Genomic DNA, 13,634 nt, shown 5'->3' on the forward strand with positions numbered 1-13,634 from the left:
TACCTCCCACCTCACTCCACCAACAGTCTCCCATTTCGTAAAGGCTCAGAGAAAGTGTTGCAGATGGAAGGCTCCAGAGAAGGAAGGGGCGAGGCTGGGGACTTCCGGGCTCCCTCCCTGACCCCTTTGAGAGCCAGCCTTACACACCATGGCCCTGGAGCCTCTCCCACCCACTGCCCTCCCTACCTCCACCAACCGAGAGGGCCTGGGCCTGCAGGCCTCATCCCACCATCATAGGCCATGTCTATGCAGTCCCTTGGTGATGCCCCACTGGGTGTGCATCTAAATGCAGGCCTGCTAGCCTCCCCCGCCACCTCGGATTTGGTTTGTTTCTCACCTTTCCGTCTTAGTAGTCATTCCAGGCCCACCTGGTGATGATTCTGGTTCCTGAGTCCTGAGCACTGCCCAGGCAGGTGCTCACACCTTCCAAACCTCACCTCCTTTAACCCTGGCAACAGCCCCAGAGGTGGAAGCTGGAGTCTGCTCAGGCCTGTAGTGCTGGATCTGCTTTCCTGTGAGGGTGGTCAAGGGCATTGGTCTTGGGGCCCGACTTGGGTTTTCTCCTGGTAGGTGTCCTTGGGCACTCACCTGGCCTCTCTGGACTCCAGTGTATCTCTCTGCAGGGAGTGTGGGCTGGATAAAGGCTTGCTGAGGCCCCGCCCAGCTCTGATGTCTGTGCTTAGGCAGCAGGCCCCCTGGGTGCTGGGAAGGTGTAAGGGGGCCTTGAAGGCAGCTTCAGACTTGGGAAGGTGGGGCAGAGTGGCCTGGCCATCCACTGGGGCAGCAGAGGAAGTAGAAGCCTGGTGATGGGACTGAGCACAGGAGGAATTTGGAGGACAGATCGGGCTGGAGAAGGAGGGCAGGGCCAGAGATGGGCTCGGCCTGGTGGCGGAAGGTGACCCCATAGACAGCCATCCTCAATAATACTAGTAGGTATATTATTAACCAATTGCCGTTGAGTTGACTCTGAATAGAACTGTGCTCCATAGGGTTTTCAATGACTAATTTTTTGGAAGCAGATTGCCAGGACTTTCTTCCTAGGTGTCTTGGGGTGGACTCAAACCTCCAACCTTTTGTTTAGTAGCCAAACCTATTAGCCATTTGCACCACCTAGGGATTTCAGGCCTATTTTATAATTTTTTTTTTAGGGATTTCAGGCCTGTTATTAATAAACCAAACCAAACCCATTGCCATCGATTTGATTCTGACTCACAGCAACCCTATAATAGGAATTTTTTTCTTTTTTAGAATTTATTTTATGTTATACTATTGTTGTTTGGTGCAGTCAAGTTGGTTCTGACTCATAGCAACCCGCTTTACCATAGAACAAAACACTGCCTGATCATACGCCACGCTCACAATCATTGTTATGCTTGAGCCTGTTGTCGCAGCCATTGTGTCCATCCATCTTGTTGACCCTGTACTTTACCAAGCATGATGTCCTTCTCCAGGGACTGATCCCTCCTGACAACATGTCCAAAGTATGTAAACACAGTCTCGCCATCCTTGCATCTAAGGAGCATTCTGGTTGTACTTCTTCCAAGACAGATTTGTTCGTTCTTTTGGCAGTCCATGGTATACTCAATATTCTTCACCAACACCACAGTTCAAAAGTGTCAGCTCTTCTTCGGTCTTCCTTATTCATCGTCCAGCTTTCACATGCATATGATGCGATTGAAAATACCATGGCTTGGGTCAGGCGCACTTTAGTCTTCAGGGTGACATCTTTGCTCTTCAACACTTTGAAGAGGTCCTTTGCAGCAAATTTGCCCAATGCAATACGCCTTTTGATTTCTTGACTGCTGCTTCCATGGCTGTTGATTGTGGATCCAAGTAAAATGAAATCCTTGACAACTTCAATATTTTCTCCATTTATCATGATGTTGCTCATTGGTCCAGTTGTGAGGATTTTTGTTTTCTTTATGTTGAGGTGCAATCCATACTGAAGGCTGTGGTCTTTGATTTTCATCAGTAAGTGCTTCAAGTCCTCTTCACTTTCAGAAAGCAAGGTTGTGTCATCTGCATAACGCAGGTTGTTAATGAGTCTTCCTCCAATCCTGATGCCCAGTTCTTACTCCTATAGTCCAGTTTCTCGGATTATTTGCTCAGCATACAGATGGAATAAAAAAACCAAACCAAACCCAGTGCCGTTGAGTCGACTCCGACTCATAGCGGCCCTATAGGACAGAGCAGAACTGCCTGATAGAGTTTCCAAGGAGCGCCTGGTGGATTTGAACTGCCGACCTCTTGGTTAGCATCTGTAGCACTTAACCCCTACGCCACCAGGGTTTCCAACAGATGGAATAGTTATGGTGAAAGGATACAACCCTGATGCACACCTTTCCTGACTTTAAACCATGCAGTATACCCTTTTTCTGTTCGAACAACTGCCTCTTGATCTGTGTACAGGTTCCTCATGAGCACAATTAAGGGTTCTGGAATTCCCATTCTTCGCAATGTTATCCTTAATTTGTTATGATTCACACAGTTGAATGCCTTTGCGTGGTCAGTAAGGTAATAAGTCAATAAATCAATAAGGTAAACACCTTCTGATGTTCCTGGTTCCACATCCTCTTCTGAATCGGGCCTGAATTTCTGGCAGCTCCCTGTCGATATACTGCTGCAGGCTCTTTTGAGTGATCTTCAGCAAAATTTTACTTGTGCGTGATATTAATGGTATTATTCGATAATTTCTGCTTTCGGTTGGGTCACCTTTCTTGGGAATAGGCATAAATATGGATCTCTTCCAGTCAATTGGCCAGGTAACTGTCTTTCAAATTTCTTAGCATAGAACAGGGAGGCACCCGTTTGTTGAAACATCTCAACCGATATTCCGTCGATTCCTGGAGCCTTGTCTTTTGCCAATACCTTCAGTGCAACTTGGACTTCTTCCTTTAGTACCATCGGTTCCTGATCATATGCTGCCTCTTCAAATGGTTGAACATCGACCAATTCTTTTTGGTATAATGACCCTGTGGATTCCTTCCGTCTTCTTTTGATGCTCCCTGTGTCGTTTAATATTTTCCCCATGGAATCCTTCACTATTACAACTCGAGGCTTGAATTTTTTCTTCAGTTCTTTCAGCTTGAGAAATGCTGAGTGTGTTCTTCCCTTTTGGTTTTCTATCTCCAGCTCTTTGCACATGTCGTTATAATACTTTGTCTTCTTGAGCTGCCCTTGAAATCTTCTGTTCAGCTCTTTAACTTCATCATTTCTTCCTTTTGATTTAGCTGTTCAAAATTGAAGAGCAAATTTCAGAGTCTCTTCTGACATCCATTTTGGTCTTTTCTTTCTTTCCTGTCTTTTTAATGACCTCTTGCTTTCTTCATGTATGATGTCCTTGATGTCATTTGAAACTTGTCTGGTTTTCTGTCATTAGCGTTCAACGTGTCAAATCTATTCTTGAGATGGTCTCTAAATTCAGGTGGGATATACTCAAGGTCATACTTTGGCTCTCCAGGACTTGTTCTAATTTTCTTCAGTTTCAATTTGAACTTACAAATGAACAATTGATGGTCTGTTCCACAGTCAGCCCCTGCCTTATTCTGACTGATGATATTGAGCTTTTCCATCGTCTCTTTCCAGAGATGCCGTTGATTTGATTCCTCTGTATTCCATCTGGCAAGGTCCATGTATATAGTCGCATTTATGTTGGTGAGAAAAGGTATTTGCAATGAAGAAGTCACTGGTCTTGCAGAATGTTATCCTGTGATCTCTGGCATTGTTTCTGTCACCAAGGCCATATTTTCCAATTACCAATCCTTCTTCTTTGTTTCCAACTTTCGCATTCCAATCACCAGTAATTATCAATGCACACTGATTGCATGTTTGATCCATTTCAGAGTGCAGAAGCTGGTAAAAATCTTCGGTTTCTTCAGCCGAACATATACCAGTTGGACAATTTCTACATGTACAATTCAGTGACATTGATCACATTCTTCGAGTTGTGCAACCATTCTCACCCTCCTTTTCCAAATTGTTCTTCCCCCATTATCGTAAACTCATTGCCCCCTTAAGGTTCCTGTCTAATCTTTTGAGTTGCTGTTGTTAGTTTGATTCCATATAGATAGGTCTTAAAAGAGCACAATGCTCAAGGCAGATGTTCTTTACTAGTTAACAAGCTAAACTATTATTTGATTTAAGAAGACTTTAGGGAATATTTTTGGTCTAAGGTTTAAAGATTATTGCAGTGCCTGTTATATGCTAGGCATTATATTACATTCCTTCCGATGCTCACAGCAACTCCAGATAGTTGGAATTATTTCCCCTGTTTTCCAGATTAGGCAATAGGCTCAGAGAGGTTAAGTATCCTGCTCAGTGTCACACAGTGGGTCGGAGGCTGAAGTTGGGGTTTGCCCAGTCTCTTCTAGCAGAGTCAGCCCCCTGGGTTGGAGGGGTTGTTTGAGGGTTTGGGGGAGCCCAAGGGGACATGACCTGTACCCATCGTGTTCAGTGGGCAGCGGCGAACATCGTCGGGTGCTAAAGAAGCCCCCATTTAATGTCAATTGGAAATCGTGGCTCTGCTGTCTGTCGGTGCCAGTTCTTAATGTCAGTTATCCCAAGTGGGCTTTCAATTTTCAGCGGCAACAGCCTTGTAATTTGGTCTCAGCCGCCCTGGTTTTGTGATGGGAACAATGGCAGTGGCAGATGGGGGGCAACAACTCCGTTTCCTTTTAACGTTCCCAATTGCAGGTAGTGAAGGCACCATCTGGAAGGAGAAGGTCAGATCATTAAAGAATATATATAATAATAAACTGCCAGGACTTGATGGGCTGGGGGTGCATGGAGGGGAGAGAGGAGAAGTACCGGAGGTGAGTTCCGGGTGCTGTGGTGCCAGGAAGGGGAGGGGTGAGGGGGGGTCACGCTCCCCTCTGAGAGCTCCAGGAGCCTCCCAGGTGAGGAGCTGCGGGGTGAGCGCGCTGTCCTGTTCTGTCTGGTCAAGGGGCTGCTTGAGTGTAAGTTCCCTGAGAGCAAGGATGGATGCTTGAGTCCTGTCTGTCTTTATTTGCCACCCAGGGGCTTGCCCAAGGGGCAGCTCATGCCTGAGGGGCAGCTCATGGGCCATGGCATAGATGCTCTGAATCGGGCCTGCCCACAGGACTTGCCCTCTCTGTCATTATTGCCACCGAGCTGCAGGTGCTGTGCAGAGCACCCCGCAGGGCTTGTTCTTGATCTCCTGGCTCTTCCTTTGACTTCCCTGAGCCTGTTTCCCAGCTGTGGAAGGGGGCTGGGAAAACCTACTTCCTGTCGTGTCTGTGGAGTCTCTGGTGGTACAAACAGTTAACACGTTTGGCTGCTAACCAAAAGGTTAGAGGTTTGAGTTCACCCAGAGGCACCGTGGAAGAAAGGCCTGGCTTTCTGCTTCCAAGAAGCTAGCCATTGAAGACCCCACGGAGTACAGTTCTACTCTGACACGCATGGAGGCGCCTTGAGTTGGAGTCGACTCGATGGCAAGTGGGATTGGTGGTGCCTGTGAGGATGAAATGAGACGGCGTGTGGGACAGAGCTGTGTAAACTTGTTGATTGTATACAGCCGTCTGTTACAGTGATGCCTGTGTGGTGCTGTGGTTGACCTTTCCCTGATGGCCTTCCCCACATCAGCTTTGCCTCCTTGATGGCAGGGCCCAGGTCTTGTGTGACTCTCCGTCTGGCCTCCAGGGCCCAGTGGGGTGGAGTGCCTGACCCGGAAGACACCTCTGGGCAGGTGTGTGTAGGTTGTGAGTTCAGGACTCAGCCCGCTCCTTCCCCCATCCCTCATCACCCCCCACCCGCTGGAGTGAGTTTGAAAAGTGATGTGGGGGCAGTTGTGGGAGCCGCCACAGTGAAGTAGCTTGTCACCATAATAATGTCTGACATTTGTGAATGCCTTTCACTTTTCAGAGAGCACCACACCTGCCACTTCATCTCATCGTTCCTTTCTGTGACGGACACTCAGATGCCATCATTCACTGGTGGCGATGGCAGTTACTGAGTGCTTGCCATGTGCGGGGCTTGGGAGCTGCTTCCGTGGTGGCCCTTCGCCCAGCCCTCCTCTGTGCATGGCACGTTTATGGTTTGACCTGGCAATTTCTCTTTGATGAAAGAAGCCAGAGACGAATGTACCCATTTGACAAATCCAGAAAACAAGGTTCCCAGGAAAGAGACATGATTCATGCCACAGAAGTGGACTGATGGCCTGTTGTGTGTCCAGCCCCATGTTGGGGGGGGCGTGGTGAAGGAAGGACATAGTGTGGAAGGTTCCTTCTTGGATCACCAGGGTGGCAGGGAGTGTGTGTGCACACAAAGGGATGAAGAGACAACCCAGTGAAAGAGCTGTGTAAGGGCTGCGACACCAACTGGGGGCTGAGAGAGTGACCGGACGGTGCTCAGGGAAGGTGGACATTGAGCCTTTGCCGAGAGGAGAAGGGCCAGCCCTCGAGAGAGTTAAGGAAACAGCATTCCAGGCAGAAGGAACAGCCCAGGGCTCGTCCTGTTTAAGCTGCTGAGAAAAGTCTGGTGTGGTGGCACCTGGTGACCAAGGGGTGAGGCTGGGGAGGGGAGGAGGGCCCTTGCGGGACTTCAAAAATAGTTCGGACATTTTTTTTCTTAGTGTTCTGAAAATATGTATAATGCAACATTTGCAAGTTCAACATATATCATGTGTGCACCAATTACATCAGCTATGTTGTATAAAGGTCACCAATACCTGTTGCCAATTTCCCATCACCATAAACAGAAACTCAGTGCTTCCTAAACAAAGCTTGTCCTTTATCCCTCCCCGCTGCCCCTGGTAACCAATATTAAGCTTTGACGCGTGTGTGCCCCAATGTAAGTTTTACCAGGATGGTTCTGGCTGCTGTAGGGAGCACTGACTGCAGGGAGCGGTAGGTAACAGGAAGATCTATCAGGAGTCCCCATGTGGCTGGTGGGTACTCCGTGGACCGAGGTGACCCTTCCTCAGGCAGGGCCATGTGTGCCTGGGTTCCCGCTTCCTCTTTGTCACTGAGGAACTGCATGGGGGGCTGGGAAGGCTGACGTCACTGCGGTTCTGTCCATGACCTCTCCTCCCGTCTTCAGAGCTCTAGGCACCCACAGCTTGATGGCATTGCAGTAGTGGTCCCTCTCACTCGGTGTACCCTGCCCTGTCCAGCAGCCCTGGCTCTGCAGGCGGAGCTACCGCCTCATTGTCCTGCAGGGTCACCATGACCATGCCCACGGGCTTTCGTGACAGAGCAACAGCAGTGAGGGGCAGCACGCTGGAAGACGGCCTAGTTTAGTGCAAAGGTTAGAGCCCTGGGAGTCAGACAGACCTGAGTCCAAACCTGTGCCCTGCCACCTAGCCATGGATGTCGCCTAGTACAGTACTTTTTTTTTTTTATACTTTATTTTATTGTACTTTAGATAAAGCTTTACGGAACAAATTAGTTTCTCATTAGACAGTACACATACTGTTTTGTGACATTGTTTGCCACCCACGACATGTCCAACACTCTCCCCTTCTCAAACTTGGGTTCCCTGTTACCAGCTTTCCTGTCCCCTCCTGCCTTCCCATCCTTGCCCCTGAGCTGGTGTGCCCCTTTAGTCTCGTTTTGTTTTATGGGCCTGTCTGATCTTTGGCTGAAGGGTGAACCTCAGGAGTGACTTTCGTACTGAGTTAAAAGGGTGTCTGGGGGCCTTACTCCTGGGTTTTCTCCAGTCTCTGTCAGGCCAGTAAGTCTGGTCTTTTTTTTTTGTGAGTTAGAATTTTGTTCTACATTTTTCTCCCGCTCTGTCCGGGACCCTCTATTGTGATCCCTCTCAGAGCAGTCGGTGGTGGTAGCCGGGCACCCTCTAGTTGTGCTGAATTGGTCCAGTACTTTTAGCCAGGTGCTTTTGATTTGTGTGTTTAACTGTCCCTTGGGACTTGGGGAAACTTGGAGTCAGATGACTGCCTAGATTTCAGGGTAGCTGCAAGGGGATCAGGAGAGAGCTTTTTCTTCATTGCCATTGTTATCACAATCGAATATAAAAGCACCACCAACTTATATGTGCTCAGCATTTTAATGTTTTTTGAAACCCTTTCACATCTGTTATTTCATTTGATCCTTGCAACAACTGCAGAAGGAAGGCATTTTTACCTGGGTAGGGCGAGTGGTTTGCACTTGACCACTAACAGAAAGGTTGGAGGTTTGAAACCACCCAGCGGTGCCACAGAAGAATGGCCTGAGAATGTGCTTCCGAAAAATCATAGGCATTGAAAATCACATAGAGCACAGTTCTACTCTGACACGTATGTCATCATGAATTGGAACCGACTTGATGACAGTGGGTTGGTTGGCTGTTTTTTTTAATTTTATAGGCAAGCAAATTGAGGCTCGAAGAGTTGAGGTGATTTGCAGGACATTGCTCAGGTAGAAGGCAGTCAGACTGGGCCTTGAACCCTTGGTTTCCTGACTCCCTGCCTGGAGCCCCATGCCAAGTCTGGAATGAGGCTGGGTTTTGTTTCAGACAGCAGGAGTGGGGGTGGGAACGACTGGCTAGGCCAGTCCTGGCCACTGTGCAGGCCGAGTCTTGGGGCCTGTGGTGGTTCCCTGGGCATGGAGGGATGCTGCTCAAACTCTGACCAGCCTCAACCCCTCCTTCCTCTTGCCGCAGGGGAGGAGAACCAGCCCGGCTGGCTGTGTCCTGATGAGGACAAGAAGAGCAAAGCCCCGTTCTGGTGCCCCATCCTGGCCTGCTGTGTTCCCGCCTTCTGCTCCCGGGCCCTCAGCCTGCAGGTGAGTGGAGTGGATCTCCTCTCGCCTAGAAGAGCCTGAGCATCCAGGTAGTACCCACTGTGGGAGAGCACCAGGTCCAAGTCCTAGCTTCGTGACTCCTTATTGATGGGGTCGATGAGCATTACTGTTGCTCCAGGAGCCCACTTTCCCAGCAAGAAGTAGGGGTAAACCCCCGGTGTGGGTCAGGTCAGTGGAAAATTCCCCTTTTTGAGATAATAAAAATAGCAATGATCTCATCAGCTGATAGTATAAATCCAGCTCAGAAGATGCCAGAATATGCCAGAGTGGCTGGGCCAGGCCATGTGGGGCTGGATCGTTTATGGTGCTGCCTGGCAGGAGCCGGCTTCAGTGCAGGGGGGCCCCCTCATCACGGGGTGCTCCCCAGTCTCCACACCTCCTGTTTTTAAGCACCTGCTGTGCTTCCCTAGCGGTCTGCCAACATTCTCTTGTTTTAATGTTTATAAGAACTCTCTGAGCAGATGTTTTTATATCCATTTCACCTCTGGGGCAGCTGCTGGTCCTCCTCCTCCCCTCTGTCCAAGCAGATGAGCTCGCTCAGCTCTGGGGAGAGGAGAGCCGGCTTGGGGCCTGTTGTTGCTGTTAGCTGCTGTTGAGTCGACTGGGACTCGTGGTGACCCCTTGTACAATAGAATAACATGCTGCCCGGTCCTGTGCCATCCTCACTGTTATTGGCATGCTTGAGTCCATTGTGGCCACTGTGCTAATTTTCTCACTGAGGACTTCCCTCACCTTTGTTAGCCCTCCACTTCACCAAACGTGACATCCCCTGTAGCGTCTGGTCTCTTCTGATTATGTGTCCTAAGTAAGTGAGTTAAAATCCATGCTCTCGAGGGTTTTCACTAGCTAATTTTCAGAAGTAGGTCTCCAGGCCTTTCTTCCTAGTCTGTCTTAGTCTGGAAGTTCTGCTGAAACCTGTCCACTGTGGGTGACCCTGCTGATATTTGAAATACTGGTGGCATAGCTTCCAGTACCACAGCAACATGCAAGCTATCACAGTGTGACAAACTGACAGATGCGTGGTAGACCAGACAAATAAGCCCCTAAGAGACATGGTGATTGGGTTGGGGCCCTAAGCAGCTGGAAGAACATATTAAACAGCTGGAAGAGCATATCTTTGAGACCTGAGCTTATTCATTGATTTGAGCATCTACTGCATGCCTGGCCCTGTGCCAGACACTGGGAATATAGTGGCACCAAGACAGACAGGGTCCTGCCTTCATGTAGCTTTCAATCTAGTGGAGAGAGACAGGCAATAAAACAACAAAAGGAAATAGAAGAGAGTGATACATGTGATAAAGAAGATAAACGAGTGATATAATAGATACACAGATGGGGGGCACACAGTCAGGGGGCTCAGGAAAGGCCTCGCAGAAGAGGTGGCATTTAAACTCAGACCTGGTTGGCAAGAAGGAGGTAGCCCTGTGAGGGTTTGAGGGAAGGATGTTCTCAGCAGACAAACTAACGCCTGCGATTGGGAGAGCTGGATGGCTGCTCGAGGGCCAGCAAGCGAGCCAGCGTGGCTGTGGCTCTGTGAGCCCAGGGGGCAGGAGGTGATGAGGCCAGCTGGCAGCTGAGCTGGACCACGCTGGCCTCGCAGGCTGGGTCAGGTTTGGATTCCATTCTCAGAGCAACGAAAAGCTGTGAATGGCGTCATGCCTGGCACTGGCATGATCTGGGGGTCATTTGAGCATTATGGCTGCCTGCCGTGTAAAGGTGAACCATGGGCAGGAGGAGGGCAAGCATGGATTCCGAGATGCACGTTCAGAGCTTAGTGCCGGGGTCCTGTGAGATGTGGTGGGAGTTGGTGTGGGTGGGGGCCAAGGGCAGGACTGGGGTGAGGTGAGTCAGGCAGAATTTAAGGAGGTACCAAAAACTTCAATAATCAAGTTGAATTGTGTTTTAAAAAAAAAACTGTGTGGTGAAAATATACATAAGAAAACGTATGTACGTATGGCTACACGTACAATTCAGTAGCATTGATTACATTCTTCATGTTAATGCCATCAATAAATAATATTTCGATGTGATATTAAAAAAAAAAAAATCAAATCTACGAACTAAGGCCTGCAGCTCAGCTGCTTTTTTTGGGGAAATAAAGGGCCGGCTTTAGGGTGAAGCAAGTGAGGCAGCATCGTACAAGTGCAGGGTGGGTCCTGTCTTTATGGAAAATCTTAATAATTGCTCATCAAGGATTTTTTGCATTAATTTTGATTTTTTTAAATGTATTAAAATACTGTTTTCTTGATTCCTGAGTTTTTTGGCACCCCCTCAAATTTTGCGGCCAAGGTGAGTGCCCCACTAGCCTTACCAGAGTCCTGGCCCTGGCAGAGACCGTGGTGGATGGCGTGGGGCTGGGGTAGGGCTGGGGACACATTCGGGATGTGTATTGGGAGAGGGCGGGCTGAACTGGGGATAGATCGGTTGAGGGCTGGGGGCAAAGGAGAGGAAGGATGTTTCCATGGATTTGGCCTGAGTGCCGGGAAAATGGTGTCCGCTTGGGTTGGAGCGTTACCCAAGCCACAGGCTGACTCAGGGATTCAGCGAGGGAAACCATGTCAAGTTCTTTAGCGCTGGTCCTGACTCGTGGCTGGTGCTCAGTAAACGGTTGCCATTGTAACAACAGTAGTAGTAAGAACAGCAATGTTATTTTAAATTATTTAATCATGACAGCATGGTAGCAAACCCTTCTATGAGGCATCTGCATGCCAGGCCCCATTCTAGCTGCTTTACGCTGTTAACTCTCTAAGACGGGCCGGGGCCGTAGCTCCTGGTTGAGCGGAACGAGGCTGGAACTGGAGCAGTAACGTAATTGATCAAGGTCACTGTGGAGGAGAGTGTCTGCCACTCCTGCTGCTGCCTGCTTCTTCCTCTCCTGGGGCTTGGCTGGTATGTGCCCACATCATGGGCCCCCCACCAGACATCTCATGGGGGCAGCCCAGACCCTGCTCATTTCTGTAAGGCTCAGAGAGCCCGGCCTTTGTAGGGAGTCAGTACTTTATTGGTTAGCGGGGAGGCCTATTGAGTTTGTGAGCACCACCCCAGCATTGGGCATTGGGCGTGGGTTACCTATGGGCTTTGAGGAGGAGGCCAGAGCCCTTGGAGTAGGCACTGATTGGGGCACTTTTGCCTGTAGCTTGCCTGGCCTTAGTGTCTCCCGTGGAAAAGGCTGACCCCGGAGTGACTTCTGCAGTGGGGAGTGGATTATCCTGCCTCCAGGGCCATGGGCCTCCTGGGGATACAGGATGCAGGCCGAGCCCTGACAGGCCAGACCTGGGTGTTGAAGTCACAGACAGGCGCTACCCCCGAGGTTTCCAAAAAGAAACCACCACCCGGTGGGGAGCCATCTGCTGGCTTGCATCCCGGGGGACAGGGGCCCAAAAATCTCCTCATTTGGAGTTCTCTGGGCCAGAGACAGGTAGTCTGGAAGCATCAGCCCCACTGGGCCCTGCTTACTGTCTCCCGAGGAGGCCCCGTGCTGACTGAGAGTGAATCTCCGTGGTAATGGGCCTGCGGAAGCCCTGAGAGATGCTCCAGAGCCTGCGCTTCTCCATTTGCTAGGCCCCAAGACACTGTCCGTCTCCGCCGGTGCCTGCTTCCTACCCCAGACAGATGTACCCATCAGCTCCACTCTGGCAGCAAATGAGTTAGGGCCCTGGAGTGCCAGGGCCTTGTCCAATTACTGCGAGGAACAGATGGGAGCATGCTGGCCTCCTCAGCCTCTCCCCGGCCTACCCCTTGTCCCAGGCAGTGCCCAGGAACAGACGACCCTGGGCTCCATGCTGGCTTAATGAGAGCCAGGGCGGATTCTGGCTGTCCGGGGAGGGCTTGGGGCTGGGTGAGGTGCTGGCTGGTACAGCACCTTTCCCAGTGTGGTCAGGGTTCCTGTTCAGGCTGGATGAGTGTGTGTGTTGGGCTCATTCCTCAATGAGAGCAAGACGCCAGGAACGTTTCTCTTCTCAGTGCTGTCAGTGGCCGGCCTTGTGCCTGGCCCTGCCCACGCTGGGCCACGTGAGGCCTCGTGACTCGTGGGGAGAGCATCGAAGCTGAGTCACTGGCTGGGGTTTGAGTCCCGGCTCTGCCATGACCCAGCCGTGTGATGTTCGGAGGACTACGTCTGCTCTCAGTGTCTCCACTATGTCTTCATTGTATAAGATGGGGTAGCTATGATGCCCCCCTCACGGGGTTAAATGAGGGTTAAATGATAGGATTCATGTCAAATGTTTAGTCTGTTGCTTGGAGCATACCCAAACCACAAAAAACCAAACCGGTTGCCCTCCAGTTGACTCTGCCTCATGGCAGCCCCGTGTATGACAGAGTAGGACTGGATTTTCCAGTGGCTGATTTTTCAGAAGTAGATCGCAAGGCCTTTCTCCTGACGTGCCTCTGGGTGGACTCAAACCTTCAACCTTTCGGTTAGCAGCCAAGCCCATTAACTTTGGAGCCCAGAGTTCAATAAATGGAAGCAGGTGTCGAGGACATGCTGTCCCCAGGAAGGAGAGGCTGCTGGGGTCTGTTTGGGAGGGGTTCGAAGGCCTGATACTGAGGTGTTGGAAGGTTCTTCACTGGCCTCCAGCTCCATCCAAGGTGGTGGCCTGACCCTAGAGGGGCAGCGAGAAGGCATGGGAACTGGTCAGCACAAACCCAGCTTAGAGAGCCACCTGGGGACAGGTGCTTGGAGAAGTGGGTTGGGGGAGCTGCCCCCTTGAGGTGCTTTGAAATGCAAGTGCCTTGTGGGACCCAGGGGTGGCAGCCCAGATCTGCTGAGATGGCCCCCATCCTGACCTTCAGCGACCTCCTCCAGCCACAGCTGCTGTTTGCCAGGTTTGTAATCTCCCAGCTTGGTGCGGCAGCCACTCGTCTGTAATAGTCCCTCCCTGG

At 50.4% G+C, this 13,634-nt stretch overlaps 1 protein-coding gene across 9 annotated transcripts in view; it reads left to right on the plus strand.

The window, feature by feature from the left end:
- The window catches only part of ARHGEF10L (Rho guanine nucleotide exchange factor 10 like), a 158,774-nt gene that overhangs the window by 69,786 nt on the left and 75,354 nt on the right, over positions 1 to 13,634 (plus strand). For all 9 annotated transcript variants that reach the window (XR_010321309.1, XM_064281365.1, XM_023552016.2 and 6 more), the window contains one exon: positions 8,614 to 8,735. Coding sequence is in view for 8 of the 9 variants with exons in the window: in XM_064281365.1 (XP_064137435.1) it covers positions 8,614 to 8,735 (122 nt within the window). In the remaining variant the exon portion in view is untranslated. The remainder of the gene's footprint in view (positions 1 to 8,613; positions 8,736 to 13,634) is intronic.

The sequence above is a fragment of the Loxodonta africana genome, chromosome 3 (assembly GCF_030014295.1).
Source record: "Loxodonta africana isolate mLoxAfr1 chromosome 3, mLoxAfr1.hap2, whole genome shotgun sequence".
In the NCBI taxonomy this organism is placed as follows: Eukaryota; Metazoa; Chordata; class Mammalia; order Proboscidea; family Elephantidae; genus Loxodonta; species Loxodonta africana.